This window comes from Dermacentor andersoni, chromosome 6 (assembly GCF_023375885.2).
Source record: "Dermacentor andersoni chromosome 6, qqDerAnde1_hic_scaffold, whole genome shotgun sequence".
In the NCBI taxonomy this organism is placed as follows: domain Eukaryota; kingdom Metazoa; phylum Arthropoda; class Arachnida; order Ixodida; family Ixodidae; genus Dermacentor; species Dermacentor andersoni.
Window position 1 is genome coordinate 5,565,613 of NC_092819.1, and position 23,020 is coordinate 5,588,632.

Sequence of the window (23,020 nt, forward strand, 5' to 3'; positions counted from 1 at the left end):
AAAAGAGTGTTTGTTATGTTCTTGTGTTATGTTGTGTTTGGTTTTCTGCCCTGTGCAGGAAGAAAGGGGGTGAGGAGAAAGGAGGCGGGTACACAATTTTACAGTGAAGCTGTTTATGCGGTCTCTGTGCCGTTGTTGTCGGACGTCGCTAAATCTATCATCATCAGCAATGGCTCGCCCTCTTCCACAGCTGCTCGTTGGCGCCCCTCGGCGCTACCGCGCGAACGCGCTCGTCCACTGCACCCGCGTTCGTCGTTTTCCACCGGCTCCGTTGCCATTCCAGCAGCGTACAATTTCAGTCCTCTCCTGTCGTCGTAATAGGGAGGCCGCGTTCACGGGGGTATGAACCATTGCTTAAGGGGGTATGAGCCATTCATTGTCTAACGTGACGGACAGATTTAATTTTGAAGTAATTTGATTTTGAAGACTCGCAAACGGCAATGCCAGGCAGATGCTGCTAACCACGCCACCGAGCAAACTCGAGACATCGAACGCAAGCGACAAACTGCGGGCATGCCGTCACTGACGTGGTTCTCTCCATCGTTCTCTCCATCGCAGCCGAAATTGTGTGTAACCGCATTAGGAACACAAAGACGTCAATTGTCAATTGTGGGGTGTCTCCAACCCGCATTAGTGTTCCTGTATATGCTCCCGCAGGGAGCAGAGTTGTGCATAGGTTCGTCATTATGTTCCAGATATGCAGTGAAGCCACTCCTCGCGCGCGCTCAGGAGGCAAATGCCGCGCGGTGTTCCATTTGCTTTTTTGTCTGCTTGACGCAATGGCACTTTTTAATGCAGGCTACGCTCGAACCATTGGCGTAGCCAGAAAGGGTAGGGTTATAACACCCCGAAATGTTCTTTGCATCTATACACGCACATATACAAACACACGCACGAAGGTGCATACGGGGGGTAGGACCCCCCTCGATCTCCCGAAATAAAAGCCTGACTACGCCCGTGGCTCGAACAGCTCAAAAGTTCGCGTGCCGCCACCCAGTACCTTGCAAGAAAATGCGGTACAATGTTTTTCAGCATGCGTATGAAATTTTCCGCCGAGGTTGTAAGGCAAGAAATGTTTTAAATAATCTTAAAAGAAAACTTCACACGCCTAAGGTGGACAATTATTGAGCGCATTTTGGCGGCCGAAACCAGCCGATTAATGATCGTCGCCAAGAGAACTGTACTGCCTGCATTTATGTCAGTGACCGTTTACAGCGTCACTTATCACTAACTGTCGTCCACAGCAGCTGCATGTTTTCGATATATGCGGTGCAGACACGTAAATTTCATTTCATTTATTATCGCCTTGAAGGCCCTAAGGCATTACACAAGGGGGAGGGAGGCAATACAAACACGTGTAAGAGTGGTTTCGTACAAAACAAAATAAAGAAAGAAACATTGCTGATTTTGTATGACTTTAAACAATAAAAGAAAAATTACGAATTTAAACAAGCAACACGGAAATACATTCGCAAAAGAAAAATCTAGGTGGAAGGGTTGACAAGGGTATAGACTATTCCGAGTGGTTTATGATGGGTTCATGAGCGATGTACACTGGGAACAGAAAGTTATTCAAAGTGATTTGTTAGGAATTCACGAAATTTTTTGTTGTCAGTGCAGGTAACGAAGTTGTCAGGAAGCGCATTCCAATAAATGATTGCATCAGGAAAGAAGGAAGTGGTCACGGCAGACGAGCGGCCGGGCAAACATGCTATGGCAGAGCTGTGACTTATGCGATAGGAAGTTCTCAATGGTGGTTTAAGAAGGTGGTGCCTTAAGCATGGATTCTAAAAAAAAAAAAAAGGAATGTAGCAAGTAAAGACGTGATATGATGCGGCGAGACTTCAGTGTTGGCAGACCTATTGTTTGCTTCAAAGAAGTGACACTAGTGTACCGTGAATAATGTGAAGTGATGAAGCGGGTGGCTCGGTTTTGAACGACTTCCAATGATGCGGCTAGGTAATCTTGAGATGGGTGCCAGACAGCGGAAGCAAATTCGAGTTGGGTACGGACAAATGTCACGTACGCCAACTTCTTTACCTCTGGGGATGCCTTCTTTAAATTTCTTTGTAGATACCCGAGTGAGCGCGCAGCTTTGCGACGTATTGTTTCGATATGTGTTATCCAAGAGAGTGAGGACGTCAAAATAAGACCCAGGTACTTGTAGGATGAAGTGGTGCTGATGTTGACAAAGCTAATGCGGTAAGTGGACTGAAAAAGACTGCGCTTTCGGGTAAAAGACATCGATTTGCATTTCGATAAGTTGAGAGGCATGTGTCATTTTTTGCACCATGACGAGATGGCATCGAGGTCACGCTGCAGGCAAAGAACATCGTCAGAGGAGTTAACAGTGTTGTAAACTACGCAGTCGTCTGCGAAAAGTCGTAGCTTACTGTGTATGCTAGTGGGCAAGTCGTTCACATAGATTAGAAATAATAAAGGGGATAGACAGGCGCCCTGAGGGACGCCCGAAGTCACATCGGTAAGAGGTGAGCGGTGATTGTTTGTGGAAGTGTATTGTGTGCGCGCCCGGATAGGAATTGTTCAATCCATATGAGTAAGTTATTGCAGATTCCAAATCCAGACAGCTTTTGCAGTAAGAGCTTGTGAGGCACCTTGTCAAAAGCTTTCGAATAATCTAAGAAAACGGCGTCGATCTGCAGGTTCCTGTCCATGATAAGTATAATGGCGCGGGTGAATTCGGCGAGTTGGGAATCACACGATAAGTGCTTTCGGAAACCATGCTGGAACGGGTAGAAAATTTAATTGCTTCCAGGTATTTCATTAGGCTTGAGGCTATGGTGTGTTCTAGTAATTTTGAGGGGATGCTTGTAAGGAAGGTTGGGCAATAATTGGCAAGGTTTGAGCGGTCACCTGATTTAAAGATGGGCAAGATATTAGCTTTCTTCCAGTCACCGGGAACGGTCCCAGTTTCTAGCGATTTCTTGAATAGTACGCAGAGTATTTGGGCTGATACATGAGAGGTGTTCTTCAGAAGTTTACTACTTATACCATCACAGCCAGCGGAAGATGATGGTTTAAGACTATTGATTAGGTTAAATATGCCCTCCGCGTAAATGTCTAGGCCTGGCGTAGCTTGCACTGAAGCAGTAAGTGTGGGCAGGTCAGATACGTGGATGGGAGATACGTGAATGGGAGAAGTAAATACAGAAGAAAAGTAGTTATTTAGGGCGGTTGCGCATTCATCGTTATGGATAGGTTCATCATCGAGGTCAACGAGTTCGATGGTGTTAGATCTGTCTTTCGCGGAGAGCATGCGCCAGAATTTATGTGGATTTGATTGGAGAATTGAGAGTAGATCGTGACTCTTAAATTTATCTTTGGCTTGACTGACCTCTTGAATATACAGTTTTACGCACGCGCGATACCTTTCCTATGCAGCAGTGTTATTACTTTGATTTGCTTTCCTCTAGAGAGATTTTTTTTTACGCTTAAGAAGAAATTTTACACGTTTAGTGACCCAAGGGCTGGTATAATCTGATTTTGCGACAATAGTGCGTATGTACTTATCTTTTAGGTTTGACATTGTGTTTCTAAATAGCTCCCAGTTTGAGTCGACTGAGCGTGACGAGAAAGTGGTCTGAAAGTTCTGCCAAAATGACTCCGCTGTTCATGGCCTCGTAGTTACTTCTCCGGTAGTCAGAGATTAGTTTTTGGGTAGATGATTTCTTACTCAGTGGGAGACGAATAACAACGTGCAGGAGACAATGATCGCTGAAGCCAGGTATCGCGGTAATGGCGGAAATGTCGTCCGGGTGATCTGTAAGAAGTAAGTAGAGCATGTTATCGCCTCTGATGGGACATGCTATCACCTGCTGGAGGTTGAAATCTTCTGTTACTTCAAGAAATTGTTTCGCTTCAGCAGAAAAAGTCCCTGTTGATACAGACAGTATGCTCCAGTTAATCTGGGTGTAATTAAAATCTCCGAAAAGAAAAAGCAGTGCATTCGACAGCTTGTGTTTATTGGTTGCTAAGGATTGGGACAGCAAATCAATGAAAGCTTGCTGTTTATCACGTCATCATCATCATCATCAGTCTGGTTACGCCCACTGCAGGGCAAAGGCCTCTCCCATATACTTCTCCAACTACCCCGGTCATGTACTAATTGTGGCCATGTTGTCCCTGCAAACTTCTTAATCTCATCCGCCCACCCAATTTTCTGCCGCCCCCTGCTACGCTTCCCTTCTCTTGGAATCCAGTCTGTAACCCTTAATGACCATCGGTTATCTTCCCTCCTCATTACCATGTCCTGCCTATGCCCATTTCTTTTTCTTGATTTCAACTAAGATGTCATTAACTCGCGTTTGTTCCCTCACCCAATCTGCTCTTTTCTTATCCCTTAACATTACACCCATCATTCTTCTTTCCATAGATCGTTACTTCGTTTATCAGGTGGTATGTAACAAATGCCAAAAACGGTTTTTGTCCTATTGTTATAGATACATGCCCATGAAAGTTCAAGGTTTGTGGGGCTTCGGGCTAACGTGCCCGGACCCGGCTAGCTAAGGTCTAAGGAGACACGTAGCTCGTCCCCACTCAGCAGCGCACGCAAAGGGGCGCCGCGGCGGGTTCGCTGACTCACCGGCAAGGCGTAGAGACGACTCCAGCCGTGGCACCAACGAATGGGGGTTTATTCCCTGTTATGTACAAAATGCGCGTACAGTACAGGAATACGGCACTGGGGTAGCAGTCGCAGACTACGGGTGAAAGCTCCCGGGAAGTCTGCTCCGCTACGCTGGCTCTTCCGAGCAGATTCGCCACACACAAGGGGGCCGCCTTGCTCAGAGTGGCGCGGGACCAAGTCTGCCCGCACGTCCGACAGCCAAGAGCACCGAAAGCCAATCTGTCCGGGCGAAAGCGCCCGCGCACCTCCGATGCTGAAGGAGAGAGAAGCCGAAGAGGGGGCCCCGCTCCTCAGGCACTGTTCTTACGCGTGGCGCACGGCGTAACGTGAGCCGCGCGCGCAAGCAGCAGGCTCCGCGTGGCGCCGGCACCAGCGGCCGTACATAATGTACGCTATACAAAATAAGGCTTGGAACTGCGTGTCCCCAGCCATCGCGCGGGAGAATGGCCCAAGTCGCGCGTGAACAGGAGATAGGGGTCCAAAAGGGGTCCCCACAGGTTACCATCGTGACACATTAGGTAAGATGATAATGTCTATCTAACAGCGATAAGAACGCCTCCTCCTCTTCGGCCTTGTCTGTCGTCACGGTATAATGTGAAGTTAGTGTTAGACGGAAAAACTTCGCTATCGTGTATGACCGAGCTCAGCCACGTTTCTGTTAGCAAGATGATATCGGATTCAACCGATCGGATTATAAGTAAATAAATAAGTAAATAAATAAATAAATAGCCGCGTAACATTAACTTCACAGAACCCATCAGTCCACTACGAACTCATTAACACTAACATGGCGCTCTTTGGCCATACCTGACCCTTGCGCCAATAAACATCGAACATTCATTCATTCAATCAACGGAGCCTGCTCGGTGGCTCTGGTGTCTCGCCGCTACCAGTTCCAACAGTATCAATCAGTGCAACGAAGATCGCAGAAAGCGGTGCTATTGACCTGGACAAACCAATGGTACTAGCTCTCGTCGCTAAGGGGCTTAACCACGTCATCAATGAGCCCTATGAAAGAACCGCCCTTCATCGACTGCACCAGTGGGCACGGCGCAGGCGCCACGAGCGCACCGTTTATACCACGCGTCTACTTCTCGTACAGGCTTTGCTCTCGTCAATCAGCGGAGCCTGCTCAGTGGCTCTGGTGTCTCGCCGCTACCAGTTCCAACAGTATCAATCAGTGGAACGAAGATAACAGAAAGCGGTGCGATTGACCTGGACAAACCAATGGTACTAGCTCTCGTCGCTAAGGGGCTTCCCCACGTCATCAATGATCCCTATAAGAGAATCTCCTTTCATCGAGTGCACCAGTGGTCGCGGCGCAGGCGCCACGAGCGCACCGTTTATACCACGCGTCTAGTTCCCGTAAAGGTTGGTCACCAGCAATCGCTATCTTGTCACTCTGTCGTGCCCATGCATATGTTTGCATATTGCGTATGATTGTTTAAGCATATGTAAACTTGTTTTGTGCTGTGGTGTGGAGGAGAATGCAGGACAATCGGTGGAAGATATGTTTAAATCTATATTGGATAGCGAACAAGTTATTCTATCTGAAATAAGTAAACTGAAATCCCGTCTTGAAGCTACAGAAAAAGTTATAAACGGTTTGGCATACGGTTAGTAAACCTGGAGGATAGTGTGCAAACGCTGCAACACAGTGCTTCCGCAATTGAAGATATCAGCGCATCCATGAAAGTTATGCAAGAGACGCTAAAATGGCAACGAACGAAACTTGTGGACCTAGAAGGTCACAGTCGTAGGTATAACCTGGTGATCTTAGGTATAACGGAGCAGCCAATAGAAACAGAATCTGTTTTTTCGTGGCAAAGTTGTTAAAGACATCTTCGAAACAAAGTTGTTGTCGCCTCGATGATAGGCACGTAGTATTGCAGCTCCCGTCGCCTCGATGATAAGCACCCGCCGTGGTTGCTCAGTGGCTATGGTGTTGGGCTGCTGAGTACGAGATCGCGGGATCGAATCCCGGCCACGGCGGCCGCATTTCGATGGGGGCGAAATGCGAAAACACCCGTGTACTTACATTTAGGTGCACGTTAAAGAATCCCAGGTGGTCGAAATTTCCGGAGTCCTCGACTACGGCGTGCCTCATAATCAGAAGTGGTTTTGGCACGTTAAACCCCATAATTTTTTTTTTCGATGATAAGCGCGGGGTATGGCACAACAAGCGTTAGTAACGCTAAGGCCCGGTTAGAAAACTAAACTGACCATACCAAGTTAGGCACAAGTGTACATCATTAAACCCGGACGGCACGGACGAAGAGTCGTTTCAAATAAAGGTTCATTCATTCATTCATTATACCCTGTTAAAGTGCCTGCCTAAACGAAAGCACACTCCGCAATTTGAAAAACCCGCATGATATTTAAAACACATAAAAAGAACAATGGTCTACTCTCCGGGAAGACAAAGAAGTAGTCCGGAGGGGAGTGTTTCAAATAAACCAGCATAGTGTCAGTAAGCTTTTTAACGTTATGCAAGTTCATCATCCGTGTAGTTGCCAACTGCTTTTTCCCCAGACTGCTTTTCCCTCACTTTTGCATTCAAGTCGCCCATGACTAGCACTATCGGGACGGTGCTTTATAAGAGGGGGGCATTGACACATGTGTTTATCTTTCTCCGGTGACCGCTGTTCACCAGCTTGCAGGTGTTAAACATCGCTCAGCGAAGTACGCGCCTGCATGTATCGGAAGTTTCTTGAGTGTTATCGATGGTTCTATCATTTGTCTGTTGTCGCTGCACCTTATGTAATCTGATCTGCGGTTCAAGCGCGTCGGCTTTTGTGCATGAGTCATCGAAGGTTCCAGAGTAGTCCGCGCGCGGCTCTTCCGGAAAGTACTTCGCGTCCCGCATACGAATGCGAAAACACGTACCCGTGTGCTTAGATTTAGGTGCACGTTAATGAACCCCAGGTGGTCCAAATTTCCGGAGCCCCCCACTACGGCGTGCCTCGTAATCAGGGCGTGGTTTTGGCACGTAAATCACCATAGTTTAATGACTTTTAATTAATTTAGGCCTCTGCTAAACCACACCTTGCATTTTTTTGCGAGACAAGAAAATTGTGGCACATTTAAAATGCCGTGTATTTTCCGCACTTTGTCGATTTTCACTGCAATATGGCTTCTCCCGTCAATTTACACATTTCACTCCTTTATTGGCGCAACTTTCACAGCGTTCCCAGATGCAGTTTTGAGGGAGCATGAAATACCAAATCCCCTGAAAGATTAGTATGCAGACCATAGAGGCAAGTACAGATAACCACGCTACACATCAGCAACGAAAATACGCCCGGCACGGCGCCAGAAGTGTCCACGAGCGTGTGTGTAGCTGCCGTGGCCTGGGTTGCCCGACTGGGCCAGTGACCAGCTGCGCCTTTTGCAGAAGCCTAATTGGCCTCGTGCAAGATATCACGAGGGGGGAGGGTGAAGATGCATACAAGTGTTAGTTGAGGATATTAAAGAAACGAAAAAAAAATATTATTTTCTCGTAGTATTCCTGCAGGAATGTCATGTATGTCATATACATGAATGTCATGTCATGTATTAGAGTGTATTGTCATGACAATACACTCTAAAAAGTTTGCATCCTTAGGGGTGTATCTCGGCCACACTACAATAATCGCCATCTGTCTTGCCTGCATTTCCTTTCTGGAAAACGCTGCGCTCGCTACTTTCCCGTCGGGAATGCTCTGTCATGCTGATAACGCGCACGCGGTTTGCGGCTTGGAAGTACCGGGCTCGCAGCGTTAAAGAAAGGAAACGCGGGCAAGACAGATGACGATTATTGTTGTGTGGCAAATATACACCCCACATGGTGCAACTGTTTTTAGAGCGTAGAGATAGGGAAGTGAGGACAAAATCATTACCTTATTGAGATCAATCCTATTAAAATGAAGAAAAACTGACCACCAACAGAAAACAATTTAGAGGATATATTTCGTGTAGTCCCCAATGAAATACAATTTCCTAATAAAACAGAGTTTTTCTGTTTTTCTGGAGGTAGAAGGTTCTGAATACGAGCTGTACTGAAATAATTCGGAATTTATTGAGTCTACTCAACACAAGGTATTCGACATCCTATTGACGGCACTCTATAGAAACTGAAACTCAGCAGAATTAATTTTCACATCGTATTAAAACGTCTTATAGCCTGAATTTCTTGCCTGAAGAAAAACATTCGAATCGAAGTTAAAATACTTCTGTGCGAGGTAGGAACATCAGTACTATCACACCATTAGCTACGCCGAGTGTGATATGTAAACTTGATATAAAAACAACTGAGATAGGCGTATAACAAAGAACAATGTCTTCATATTCGCATGTTTTCGTACAGAACAAATTCCGACTGGGCAAGGGAACCTTATCGCGTCTTATGAAAATATTGCAGAGATGGCGAGTTCAATTCATGTATGGACGCAGCCGCGTGCGCTTCTATGCGCAAAGCGTTGTTTTCTCAGTCAGAGATGGCGACGCCCTGGTGCGTTTTGGCTGTATGACCACACGTGACGTGAAAAGGAGCATTAATTATCTCGCTTCATTAGGGCCCCTTTTGATTCATCTGCTCAGGCTCGTTATATGTCGCTCATTTTAAACAGCACTAAAACAAACGGACAAGGAAGAGCACCACAACAAACGCTGTCAACATCTTTATTGAAGCCCGCACAAATACATACTATTCGCAACGGGCTGAAAGAGAGAAAGGCAAGGCGAGTCATCGTCAATGAATTTCCGGTGCGCATGCGTCAAACGTAAAACTATAGAAATATAAAATAGGCAATATGTACACAATCGAAACTCATCAACTTCTAAGGAACTTAAGTTCGTTGTCGCAAAGAGCGGTGGTCCTGTGCTCTTCCTTGTCCGTGTTTTTTTTTTTTTTTTAGCGCTGTTTAAGATGAACGACCCGTGCCAACTAGTCCGCACCCAAACCCTTCTAAGTCGTTATGTCGCGAAATCGCCACAACAGTTTAGCCCAGCTGAATTTATTAGAAGTTTAATATGAACTCAAAATCAATTTATTTTAGGCGATCACATCTAAAAGCTTGCTCACTTTACTTCTTTCACCACGCTCCGCTGCTTTTGCTCCCGACTTCTCTGTAGGTTGTGGGGTTCTCACAAGCGTGCTCTTGGGACAAAGGAACGACAACACAGTAGTGCAAACAATCACAAGGGCATTTATTGCACCTTTCATAGATCGATGCCTGCTAGCCGAGTTGCTAAACACAAAACATGCCAATGGGCGCGCGACAAATCTAGAAGTCCGACTCACCGCGACCGGATATAGCGAGCGAATATGTTGGCCCCATGTTGGATCCCAACGCCTGGTCGTTCGCGCGTACGGTCACGCGAACGGTGGCGCGTTCGAAGGCGGCCACGCGAGACGGTCTCGCAGAAGCATGGATCGGCGCACGCGCGGGACATCCGCCGCGTTCGTCGGCCCGCCGCCCAAGAGAGCCTCTTCCTTTCCCGCGCCCAGGTAACCCCGCCTGTAGGCGGCGTCAGCAGCGCAACACTCGCGCCATCTGTCGTACGGCGCTTCAACCACTCCGACCGCCGCGGGCGCCAGGCCACGCGGCGAAGCCGCACTGCAGGAGACGAGCTACGCGGCAAAAAAATATCAGGGGACGCGAGAGAGTCGCGCATCCCCACATCCCCCCAACCTTAAATCACGGCATATTCCGGCGAAACATGCCACATGGTCTAACATCAACGCGTGCTTCGCGAACAAGGTAGTACATGCAACAGTGGCCTCACTGAGGAAATCTCCACACGCTGTCCATAGCACGCGAGCCGACATTGTCCTTGGGCACACCGCTGGCGTCCGCCGGTCACAGCAGCAGCTTTGCAGACTCGACGGCATGATTCCAGGCCAGGACTCCGGAAACGGCGACGCAGTAGTCGGCACGAGCAAGCGTCGCTCGCGACGACATGCCCTGCTGGCGGTAGCTTTCGGTGACCGCCGGCTCTTTTCTCCGCCGCCGAGGGTTGCCAGCTGGATACAGGCGGCCGCCGAAATCGCTGCGCCGAACTGGCCACAGCATCACCATCGCCCGGCGTGGCTCGATCGTAGTCCGGGGCAGCAGCGCAGACGAAGTGCAGGTGACAGCAAACCAGGGGTGACTCCGCTCACGCTGCGTACACTCAACGCACTCGGCAAACACTACAGTAGTGCAAGGGAGAGGATGTCTGCATGCGCATCGCCCACGTGGTACGATGCTCAACTCGGCTAGCAAAAGATTGGGCAGTTACTCAGATGCTAAGTTCACGTGAACGAAGCTCGCTTCCTTGAGTCGAATGAGTAATTTCAATTCGTGCGAGGCTACCTAGAATGAGGGAAGCAAAGTGCAACGCCTCAACTCCACGGTCCACCAGGTTGTGTCCCTCCACGTGCGACAGGCACCTTCGCAAAACCTTAGGCCTAAAGCGTTGCTACCCTAACAACTACCGGCATCCAAAACACAAAAAATGAGCGCAAAACAGGCAGCCGCGAGGAGTCGTCAGCTCTGTTAGGTGGTCCTACCCCGCTCGGTGCACACAGCATCCGAGTTGACGGCGCCCACCGTCCCAGACGGTGTCGGAGCGCCCGGTGCCAGGCCGCAATAGCAGTCAGCCCATAGTGGCACCCCTGGCCCGCGTCCACCTGGCTCCCAGAGCCGCGACTTCATCAGAGTCATCAAAGAGATAGAAGAAGCTATTTACATGAGAAATTCGGACCACCCATGAGGCTTCTGTACTCACTCGCTTCAGGCTTGCCAATGCTCCGCGGGCGCTAAGCCTCGCTCTCCCATGATGCAGACCACGTGGCTCTCGTACCGACGAATGTCATTAAAGAAACACTTGCGAAAAGGCTTAGCATGTTGACAAGTTCAAACACACTACAGCCACCGTGGCCTCGCTCAAGAAAGCACCCCGCCAACGCTAGCGATCAAAATCCACACTAGGCCTACGCTTCGGTTCAAACAAAGGTCTCGAACGAAGCAAAACTGTTATAACTATCGTCCGATGCCCCAAGAGGCCCCACGTTGGGCGCCAGATGTGGGGTTCTCACAACCGTGCTCTTGGGAGAAAGGAACGACAACACAGTAGTGCAAACTCACAAGGGCATTTATTGCACCTTTCATAGATCAATACCTGCTAGCCCAGTTGCTAAACACAAAACATGCCGATGGGCGCGCGACAAATCTAGAAGTCCGACTTACCGCGACCGGATATAGCGAGCGAATATGTTCGCCCCATGCTGGATCCCAACGCCTGGTCGTTCGCGCGTACGGTCACGCGAACGGTGGCGCGTTCGAAGGCGGCCACGCGAGACGGTCCCGCAGGAGCATGGATCGGCGCACGCGCGGGACGTCCGCCGCATTCGTCGGCCCGCCGCCCAAGAGAGCCCCTTTCTTTCCCGCGCCCAAGTAACCCCGCCTGTAGACGGCGTCAGCAGCGCAACACTCGCGCCATCTCCCGTATGGCGCTTCAACCACTCCGACCGTCGCGGGCGCCAGGCCACGCGGCGAAGCCGCACTGCAGGAGACGAGCTATGCGGGAAAAACATATCAGGGGACGCGCGAGAGTCGCGCATCCCCACAAGGTGTATGGATAAAAACAACTTTATTTTAAATCCGGCAAATTTTAACGATCCGGGCTCAGGTCTCCCACGAGGGCACTTGGAGGCCTTGCCTCGTCGCCGCCTCTCGGGCCTGCTGGGCTGCCCACTGTTGCGTCTTGAGGTTGAAGCTTCGCGGAGCGGCTCTGTAGGTCAACGCTCCTTGCACGCAATGGTCCAGTGTCGTTTACTGCATTTCTCTCTCCGCACTTGTTCGCTTTTCTGCAGACCCGAGGCCAGTGGCACATACCGACTGTGGGAATTTCCAGCATTCCTCGCACATAGGCGGCGGCTAAAGTTGTATACCGGCAACGTGGCGGGGGAAAGGCGCATGATGACGAGCCTTCGAGGCACGTACCCGCAGCGGAGGTTTAATTGAGCGCTCAGCTTTGAAGCGTTTTCTTTTTCTCTCGGCAGAGCGCGCCACTGCCGTCTCACCACCGTCAAGACACAGGTGGAATCTGTTAATACCTCGGAATTATTTATAACGCCTCTCTCAACTGGCGCCCACGCATAGATCATGTGACTGGAAAAGATAACCGTGCAATTGGCATATTGCGTAGGCTGAGCAGTCGTCGAATAGGATTGAGAAGAGATACACTCCTAATGATATATCGTATGTACGTTTGCCCTGTATTAGAATTTGGTTGCGTGCTCTTCTCTGGAGCTCCAGCCTACATGTCCCGTCCTCTAATCCTCTTAAAAAGAGAAGCATTACGTCTGTGTTTAGGTATTCCTAAATTTGTTGCGAATTCTATTCTTTATCTAGAATCCCGTGTTCCTCCTCTTTCGCGCAGGTTCCGGCTTTTGACAGTGCAGACGTTCTTAAGGATTTATGAATCACCGCTGCGACATCCCCAAACAATCTTTATTTCACAACCTGCGTTGTTTTTCGGTATCGACTGGCCACGACTACTTACTCCGCAAATTATATTCGTGCAAAAATTACTTGACTCTTTGGGCGTGTGCATATACGGATTTGGATGAGATAGTTCAAGTGGCTGAGGAGTTTTATAGAGATTTATACAGTACCAGTGGCATCCACGACGATAATGAAAGAGAGAATAGTCTAGAGGAATTCGAAATCCCACAGGTAACGCCGGAAGAAGAAAAGAAAGCCTTGGGAGCTATGCAAAGGGGGAAAGCAGCTGGGAAGGATCAGGTAACAGCAGATATGTTGAAGTATGGTGGGCAGATTGTTCTAGAGAAACTGGCCACCCTGTATACGCAATGCCTCATGACCTCGAGCGTAACGGAATCTTGGAAGAACGCTAACATAATCCTAATCCATAAGAAAGGGGACGCCAAAGACTTGAAAAATTATAGACCGATCAGCTTACTGTCAGTTGCCTGCAAACTATTTACTAAGGTAATTGCAAATACAATCAGGAACACCTTAGACTTCTGTCAAGCAAAGGACCAGGCAGGATTCCGTAAAGGCTACTCAACAATAGACCATATTCACACTATCAATCAGGTGATAGAGAAATGTGCAGAATATAACCAACCCTTATATATAGGTTTCATTGATTACGAAAAAGCGTTTGATTCAGTCGAAACCTCAGCAGTCATGGAGGCATTAAGGAATCAGGGTGTAGACGAGCCGTATGTAAAAGTACTGAAAGATATCTATAGCGGCTCCACAGCCACCGTAGTCCTTCATGAAGAAAGCAACAAAATCCCATTTAAGAAAGGCGTCAGGCAGGGAGATACGATCTCTCCAATGTTATTCACAGCGTGTTTACAGGAGGTATTCAGAGACCTGGATTGGGAAGAATTGGGGATAATAGTTAATGGAGAATACCTTAGTAACTTGCGATTCGCTGATGATATTGCCTTGCTTAGTAACTCAGGGGACCAATTGCAATGCATGCTCACTGACCTGGAGAGGCAAAGCAGAAGAGTGGGTCTAAAAATTAATCTGCAGAAAACTAAAGTAAAGTTTAACAGTCTCGGAAGAGAACAGCAATTTACAATAGGTAGCGAGGCACTGGAAGTGGTAAGGGAATACATCTACTTAGGGCAGGTAGTGACGGTGGATCCGGATCATGAGACGGAAATAATCAGAAGAATAAGAATGGGCTGGGGTGCGTTTGGCAGGCATTCTCAGATCATGAACAGCAGGTTGCCATTATCCCTCAAGAGAAAAGTGTATAATAGCTGTGTCTTACCAGTACTCACCTATGGGGCAGAAACCTGGAGGCTTACGAAAAGGGTTCTACTTAAATTGAGGAAGACGCAACGAGCTATGGAAAGAAGAATGATGGGTGTAGCGTTAAGGGATAAGAAAAGAGCAGATTGGGTGAGGGAACAAACGCTAGTTAATGACATCTTAGTTGAAATCAAGAAAAAGAATCGCAGGACATGTAATGAGGAGGGAAGATAACCGATGGTCATTAAGGGTTACAGACTGGATTCCAAGGGAAGGGAAGCGTAGCAGGGGGCGGCAGAAAGTTAGGTGGGCGGATGAGATTAAGAAGTTTGCAGGGACGACATGGCCACAATTAGTACATGACCGTGGTTGTTGGAGGAGTATGGGAGAGGCCTTTGCCCTGCAGTGGGCGTAACCAGGATGATGATGATGATGATGATGATGATGATGATGATATGCGATGTACTTCCTATTCCCAGCAGAGCTTTTGCAACGGATATTCAATTCGATGACATTTTTCTAATAATGCAAAATTACTTCCACACCGTATTATAGACGGTATATTACAAGATCACCTGAAAAGCCTTCAAGCAAACATTGTAATTGCGACAGATGCTTCACAATGTGAAAAAAAGCCAGGTGTAGGAATATTTTCCCCGATTATTCATTGGACATTTTCTCTTCAGCTGCCAGATTTCATAGCGATCTTTTTAGCCGAACTCATGGCCGTAGTGCTGGCATTACGCAACTTAGGACCACCAATTACGTCAGCCGTTATAGCCACTGATTCGTTATCATTGTGCTCATCCCTTACTGCTTCTGGTGATTCTCGCATGATGAGGACATTTCAATCATTGGTATCTGGGTACTCGAGAAGCGTGCGTTTGATTTGTGTGCCTAGCCACAAAGGACTAATTATAAATGAAATTGCAGACTCTCTGGCGAAGGCATCGATAAGTGGCCCGATTCTTCCTTACTGCCCATTGACTACTCATGTTACTGCTGCTAGATTTCGCAGGAGTGTCATAATGCAGGCAGTATCAGGCTCCGCAATTACGAACTCTGTGGACTATGGAGATCTCTTATACCCTTGGCGCAGAGATTTTTGCCGAACACGAAAAATTGTAGTGTTCATCACGAGACTGCGCTGCCGTGTAGCTGCGTTAAACTTCTATCTCCACAGGTCTGGTCTGGTCCCCTCACCATTATGCTCATTCTGTGGCGAAGCGGAGACAATAGACCATTTCTTGTTGTCTTGCAGGCGTTTTTCTTTTATAAGAAAAGGACTACTCGAAATCCCGCTTCGCACTATTGGTCTAAATTTATCAGTGCCTGTGATCCTATTTTTCGGAGCCTTCATTATTGGTTCAGTCACAGAAATGTTTGCTTGGCAATCCAAAATTACCTAATTGAAACCAATCGATTTCCATGTTAGACTGATCGTTCTTCCTCCCCACTATAGCTTTCTCTTAGTTCTTATCTATTAATATTATTATTATTATACCCGGTTTTCTTGTGTTTATTTTTTTCTCTCCGAGCACAAAACGTCTACTTTAAACTCCAATGTTCGAATTGTTAACTCGCTTATTATTATTTTTTGCACCTGATTTAACCACCCGATTTATGGCCAATCCCCCACTGTGGGTATGTGCCACGGCCACACAGACCAACAACAACAACTTCTTCCTCCACATGCGTTTCTTTCCACAAAGCGCGGCCGTCATCGACAGCAGCCTTGGCTGGCGAGGAACAAGGCGGCAGCGACAGCCGTTCGCTGCCGTCCCCAGACGAGCGATAGCCGAGGGGCCGGACCACGGAGGCAAGCATGAGCGTGCCCGCGCAGCCGTGAGCCAGGATGCCGCCGAGACCGCCGCCTGGCCGGGGCCCGTCTCCGCGGGGCTTTCCGCTGCGGGGCCCGCCACCGCGTGGCGTCAGTCCCGGCCGTGGAGGCCGGGGTAGCCCGGGCCGCGGAACTCCGGGACGCGGCGCGGCCACCCCGCCCGATGCGCCGCCGCCGCCGCCGCCGCCGCCCCCGCCGCCTCCGGTGAGCGAGCAGAAGAAGATGTTCCAGGACCTGATGGCCAAGAAGGTGGCCGAGTGGGATCGCATGATGGACACCACCAAGAACGAGGAACGTGGCCTGAGCTTCGACCAGTTCCGCAAGCTGAGCGACGAAGAAGTCGACCTAGCCAGGAGAACCGTCTCCAAGAACAGGCTGAAGGAGTTCATCGACCTCAAAATCCAGTACTTCGACCAGCTGGCCGGCGAGTCCACCCCGCAACACAGGGGCGAGGGGCTCCGGAAGTTCAAGCAGGTGTGCGAGAGCGAACTGGAGTTAGCCAAATCGGTCGGACCAAAAGTGTTTCTCGAAGAGGCCGAGGCGGAAGCCGCGCTGGCAAAGAAGCAAGCGCAGGAAGACGAAAAAAAGGAGGAAGAAAAGAAGAAGAAGAATAAAGAAGAAGAAGAGAAGAAGGCGAAAGAAGAAGAAGAAGAGAAGAAGAAGAAAAAAGAGGAAGAAGGCAAAGCGGCGAGAGAATCCCAGTATCAGCATCACGTCCAAGCGCAAGCCATGTACGGAATGCAAGCCATGATGCCTCGGATTATGCCTGGCATGCGTCCCCGCAATATGCCGTTCCCCATGACTCCAGAGCAAATGCGAGCGCTGATGATGACTTCGGGTGGCCAAGCGGCGTCCACGAGTCGCATGTTCTCCCCCTCAGGCATGCAGGGAATGCACGACGGTATGGGCCCTATGACTCAAGGGTCTCACATTGCAAGTGAACACAAACCTCTCACAGCGGAGGAATTGGCAGCTCTTTATGACGCTGACGGCACCATGCAGTTCATCAAGGCACCGGGCCAGTACCCGTCCAGGCTTCCTTCCAAGTCCTCCACGGCCGATCTAAGAGCCACCGACAAAGAAAAAGATTTCAAGGTCGCCGATATTGACCAAAAGCTGAAGCTACTTACTCAGCTGGAATCAGCGAGGGGTGTTTTGCAGAACCATTACCCGCCTGATTCAAGCACGAGCATGGCCGACGAAGTGAGGAACCGACTGCGCAAGATAAACCGGCTGCAGATGAAGGTGATAGACGAAATACTTGGAAGCAAAGCGGACCTGACGTCAGAAATTGTGTCCGACCTTCGGCCAGAAAAACAGGAACGGGAAAAGTTTGATGACCCGAGAAAAGGTGCTATGAAAGGGAAGAAGGGGAAGCTTCATAAGGAGTCGAAAAAAATAATTGTGGAGCTACCTGACTACAGTGAAGCCAATACACATGTTGTGACCGCCTCGATATCTCGGTTTGATGCTCAGGGCATATGCACAGGGACTACAGACCTCTGCCCCATGCCAGAAGAGTCCCGTCCCGAAGTCCTTTGGGAGAGGCCCCCTGACAGGAGGAGCATGGCTGGTCCTCCCTGTGACGACTACGGTCCACCGCCGGACACAGGCCAACACTGTATTCATTACGAACAGCATATCGACTTCTTCCCAGACAATGCGCCTCACTACCACGAACAGATGCCGCCGCCGCCTGAAGACGTGTACTATCCGCAGCCAGCGTTCTCCACCCCTACCTACTCCGTGCTGCAGTCGCAGTGCTTCACGCCGCCTCCTAGCTTGCCTTTGGAATTCGACATAATCGCACAAGGAAATTTCAGTTTCGCTCGCGAGGCCATCGACGTGGGCGTCGAAGCAGAGGATCTATTCCCAGAAGACCTGTACGACGACGACGACGAGGAACCTCAGCTCCCGCCTCCGTCTAGCAAGCCCCAGATGCTCTCCAAGACAACCATCATCGTTAACAGGCCCGAGCAAGGCGTGCAAACCGAAATAGTCCAGCCGGCGGAGCAGTTGCAAATGCAGCAAATTTCCATGCAGTCGGCACAACCTTTGCAGATGGCGGCAATACAGACGGCAGCTGCATCGGAGCAGCGGCCGGCTCCGCCTCCGTCGCCACAAATTCACGTGCAAACTGTCGAGCCGAAGCAGAGCTCGTCGAGTGACACACGCTTCGCCAAAAGCTGCGAGGAGAGTCTGCAGAGAATTGCCAACTCGGTCGATGACATCCTCAACTCACTGAGTTCTCTGTCGTCCGACTACGCCCAGGGCGCAGGGCGGCGTCAGGGCCGCTACGATGACGACTACTATGATGACGACCCGTCTTACGACGAGTACGACGACTACTCAGAGTCCGACGATCCACCTCCTCGCCGCCAGAGTCGAAGATCCAAGTCTTCGGGTAGGCGTCGCACCAGTGCCGTCAATAAAGAGAGTCCTTCACTTTGGGGCTGGCTCTGCCGTAGCGTCCGTACCATCAGGGAGGGCTCACCGTCTAGTGCGAACCAGAACGATTCGCAGATCGTTCAAGTGGCGAACCGCATCCGTGAGCTGGTGCAGAGGGTCATCCAGGCCTCCAACGAGGTCATCGTGGCTCGCAAGGCGATCCAACAGGGTGGGCTACAAGGGCAGATCGCCATGCAGAACGTGTTCGAAGCCGAAAACAAACTGTGGCAATTGATCAACCTCGAGGGCCAGCTGGCCAACGAGCTGGCCCAGTACAGAACGCTTGACACCACTTCGGACAAGGCGTACTTCGACAGCCTCATACAGGCGGAAGACAAGATCAGGCGCTTGATACAGGTTGAAACGCAGCTGGCGAATGAGATTGGAGCTTGGCGCCAGATGTCGCAGCAGATGCCTCAGGCGACATCCTATACACGCACAACTATGTACAAGGTTCCGGGAAACGTTTGCAGCACTTCAACGTCTGCGACGCCAACCGGCCTTCTGTCGCCCTCCTCGAGTTCAACAGGCTACACGTCATAAATTGCTTGCAGTTATTCTTAACTTGTTCTTAACCATCATACCAGGGCAATGCACGCGGTTATTGGGTCGTATTCGGCTTGCGCGACGCGCCTTTTCTCGAGCTACATGGTTTCGATTTGTGCTAGAAGCGATGAGGGTGGGGGGGGGGGGGGGTTGTCAAACACTCTTCTTACATCGATGGCTTTCAGCGTTCATCCATAGCTTCTTGCCCAGCACCACTTAGATGAGGCGAGGCAACAAAGAGCACGATGTATGGTTTTCTTTATTGCCTCCCTAAAAAATCATGCGTCAACCTTTGCTTACTGCGCTCTTTCCCTATAGAATTCCTGAGCAGCGTGGGGTGAAAATTGCTAAGCAATTTTGGAAGTGCTTGTATATTACCGTTGCCAGTAATGTACCCAAAGGACTCGCCAAGTTCGTACATTTTAGTCCGCACTATCGCGCTATTCCCTTTAAAAAGCTCAAGTGGCGCCTCAGTAGTCATCGACAATGTAGGACAGCCGAAATAGCGGTATGCACTTACCTACTGGTGAATACAATAGCATGGACACTATTACTTGCATTCTGAGTTGTGTCATAACACTCGATGCTCGCGAACAGACATTCTCACCAGTGCGTCTGCTAAGCAATATACAGGAAGAAAAACATCGGGCACTACCCGTCTCACGATGGCTGTCGACGTTAATGCAATTAGCATTCAAACAATGTAGCGAGACACCATATTGCTGAAAATATATTTAATTAAAATCTATAGTGGTCATTCCGAGATTTCCACTGCTTCGGTTTCGTTACTGATTGCACGGATCCCACGCACATGAGGGAATAGGCGTTAAGCAAAGCTTTAATGTTTGCGCATATTTTACATTTAAGTGTTTTGCAAAACTAAGCGCTATTGACGAAATCGTTTGTTCAAAATGACGAACATGGAATGTACGCACTGCTTTCTAGCCGACTTCTTCGCTTCTTGCCTATGGCCCTGCTCGTCACAGCCCTCGGCGATTGAAACGCCACAGTCGGCCCGCGCCACTGGTGGGCGCTGGGGACACCAAGCTGATGGCATGCGATGAAAGCGAGGGCCTTTGTGACGCGTTGTGACTGTTTGCCACATGCAGGCCGATGATGGCGTTTGAATCGCTGAGCACTGCTGTATGCAATTTGTGGCATTGGCCAGGAATGGGCCCGGTGACACTTACTCCGGGACCCAAGTTGTCTAATGGGGCACATAGCAAGTGCCACTGAATGCTTTAGTCCTGCTATTAGGGAACATCATCATCATCAACCTATTCTTTGATGCCCACTGCAGGACGAAGAACTCTCCCCGCGATCTCCGGTTACCCTTGTCTTGCGCTTGCTGATTCCAACTTGCGCCTGCAAATTTCCTAATTGCATCACCCGTGCACCTAGTTTTGGGCTGCCCTCGACAACGCTTCCCTTTCCTTGGCACCCATTCTGTAGCTCTAATGGTACACCGGTTATCTGCGCCCTACGCATGCCCAGCTCCATTTTGTTGCGATAGCAATTATGTGGGCACTCCAGGCGCATTTCTGCCGTCGAAGTCGCCGTGAGGTTCCGTCCAAACGTGATGAAATCGTCGCCGCGCGCTGTATGCTGTTGCGGGTGAAAATGTGCGAGGGTGAGCTGGCGAGCGCGGCTCGATCTTGCGGGCGAGGAAGGCACGGGGCTGAGACGAGGGCTGCTTGGCGCGACTGTGCGGACGCCGTACCTTGAAAGCGATCTGCGATGTTTGCAGAGTGCGCTATGCTTTCCGCTTTTCGTTCGCGTTGAAATAAGATATGCACGAAGGTCACTTCACAAGCGTTTTGACCGTCCGCGCTCATCGAGCGAGATGTGTTCACGTTCACCTGTGCGCGCGTGACACAGCATTTGTTAATTCAGTTAGTAAGCGAACGTTTGCAAGTTTATACGGCCTATAAAGCCACTGTCCTTACTTCGTATAGCTGTCTACTGATTTGCTATCGTAATCGATGCTCCGCCTTTTGGGCGAAACTGCGACATTTCTTTCTCTTAGCGTCAACTAGAATATCGGATATCCCCGTTTGCTCTCTGATCCAAACCACTCTCTTCCGGTCTCAGAGGGGTCTCCGGGTGCCATGATTTGTGCTGCACCAGCGCACATCCCAATAGCGGTAAATGTGAAGCCCCGAGGAATCTTATTGCGCTAGCTTTCGTGCTCCCAAAATTTTTGTGTTACGATTTTCTAAGCATTGCTTATGTGGCATTCAGGCATCAAGTTTTACAAAGTAAGGAACTGTAAAATAACTAAACCTGAAGAGCCGTCAACATGTGTAAAACTATCTTATTACAGTGGCCGCGAATATGCCACGTGCAACCAGACGCACGTGACGCGTTGAAAGAGTATGTGCAGTATCGAGTGGTGCCCCTCGCGACACCACGTGAGCGGAAAAAAAGAACAATTAACTATTTGCCGCACCTAACTTATTTTCTGAAGTAATACAGCGCTTGCCGGCGAGTTTCGGAAGCACGGGAGCGCCAACGTGAACGTGGGGCTACCGGCACACGGTATAGGCACGGCTCTGTCCAAAGGACGCACCTTCATTTTCTTATAGTCGGCACGTACTGTTTTCATAGTACGTCCCCGGTCAAATTCCACCAGAACGTTGGTTGCCAAGCATGATAAACTTAGAACACATTCGAACAGTATAGCTTTAATGTGCGTGCACGAAAGAATTGTTGACTTCGTCCATTGGCACTAGTTGACCGACTCGAATCCTTCCGTTCATATGCCAGTTTCATCATAAGTGCCGAGTTCGTCGCCAGGCGCTCGCTAGAAACAACATCTTTTGAATTTGCGCGCGGCGAAGCTGAAGGCGTTGAGCCTCTCCGTATTGAGCTGGCAATCCAAAGCTGACGCTCGTCTGCAACCACAGGGGCGGAACCCACGCTGTCGCCGCGGCTGGAGATGCACTTCACATTCGCTTCGGGAGCTATTTTTACTGCCGAATGCAGCACTGTGGTAGACCATGAATTTTGAGTCATGTAACATGCAGCAATCTCCGACGGAGCACGTTAGAATCGCACTAATTTGCGATGACATCGGTGCCATTCCAAGCTGCGTCTGGGAGAAACGGCGATTCGCACATGCCAGTGCGAGTAGGAGGGCGGCGCGCTGGCGCGAGGCCGTGTCAGCCGCACCGCTATACTGGACGGATGTTATGAGCGTCCCCCTTTGAACGGGCTGGTGGGCTGCGCCAACAAGCTCTTCCTACCTAGGTTAAAAAAGAAAAAAAAAGAAAAGAAAAATAACCATGAACTCCCACAACCAAATTTTCTGACCCCATATTGCGAACTTTGCTTTTTCTGCGTCTCAATTCCCAACCTTCCAATCGCCTCTTGCTAATCTCTATTGCGGACATGTTTACTTATCCTGCTCTCGCTGAACCCAAGGGCTTCAAGGAGGCCGGTGGTGCCTAAATCGACCGCTGGGCAGATGTCTTCACATTCTAATAAAACATGATCCATCGTTTCCCTAGCTTTACCGCAGCAAGCACATGCTTCTTCTTTCTTATATCTCGCTTTATAGGTGCGTGTTCTAAGGCATCCTGATCTCGCTTCGAAAAGTAATGAGCTTCCCCCAAACGACTTCTTCTTGCGGAAGTTGGTGCTTAGATTTCCTAGGTATACTTTGTGGCGGAAAATATATTTCTTGAAAAGGGACAGAAGAAAGGAAGACAGTGAAGCGCCAAACTACCAACTGTTTAATGACAGCCTAGAAAAACGTATAGAGGAAAATACAACTTCCGC

General features: G+C 49.5%; 1 protein-coding gene across 1 annotated transcript in view; it reads left to right on the forward strand.

Moving 5' to 3' along the window:
* Positions 1–19,258, forward strand: part of LOC129382213 (uncharacterized) — a 59,240-nt gene extending 39,982 nt beyond the window's left edge. The window contains exon 2 of the mRNA XM_055065762.1: positions 16,119–19,258. Within this exon, the coding sequence (XP_054921737.1) occupies positions 16,262–19,237 (2,976 nt within the window). The 5' untranslated portion in view covers positions 16,119–16,261 and the 3' untranslated portion in view covers positions 19,238–19,258. The remainder of the gene's footprint in view (positions 1–16,118) is intronic.
* Positions 19,259–23,020: the final 3,762 nt, after the last annotated feature.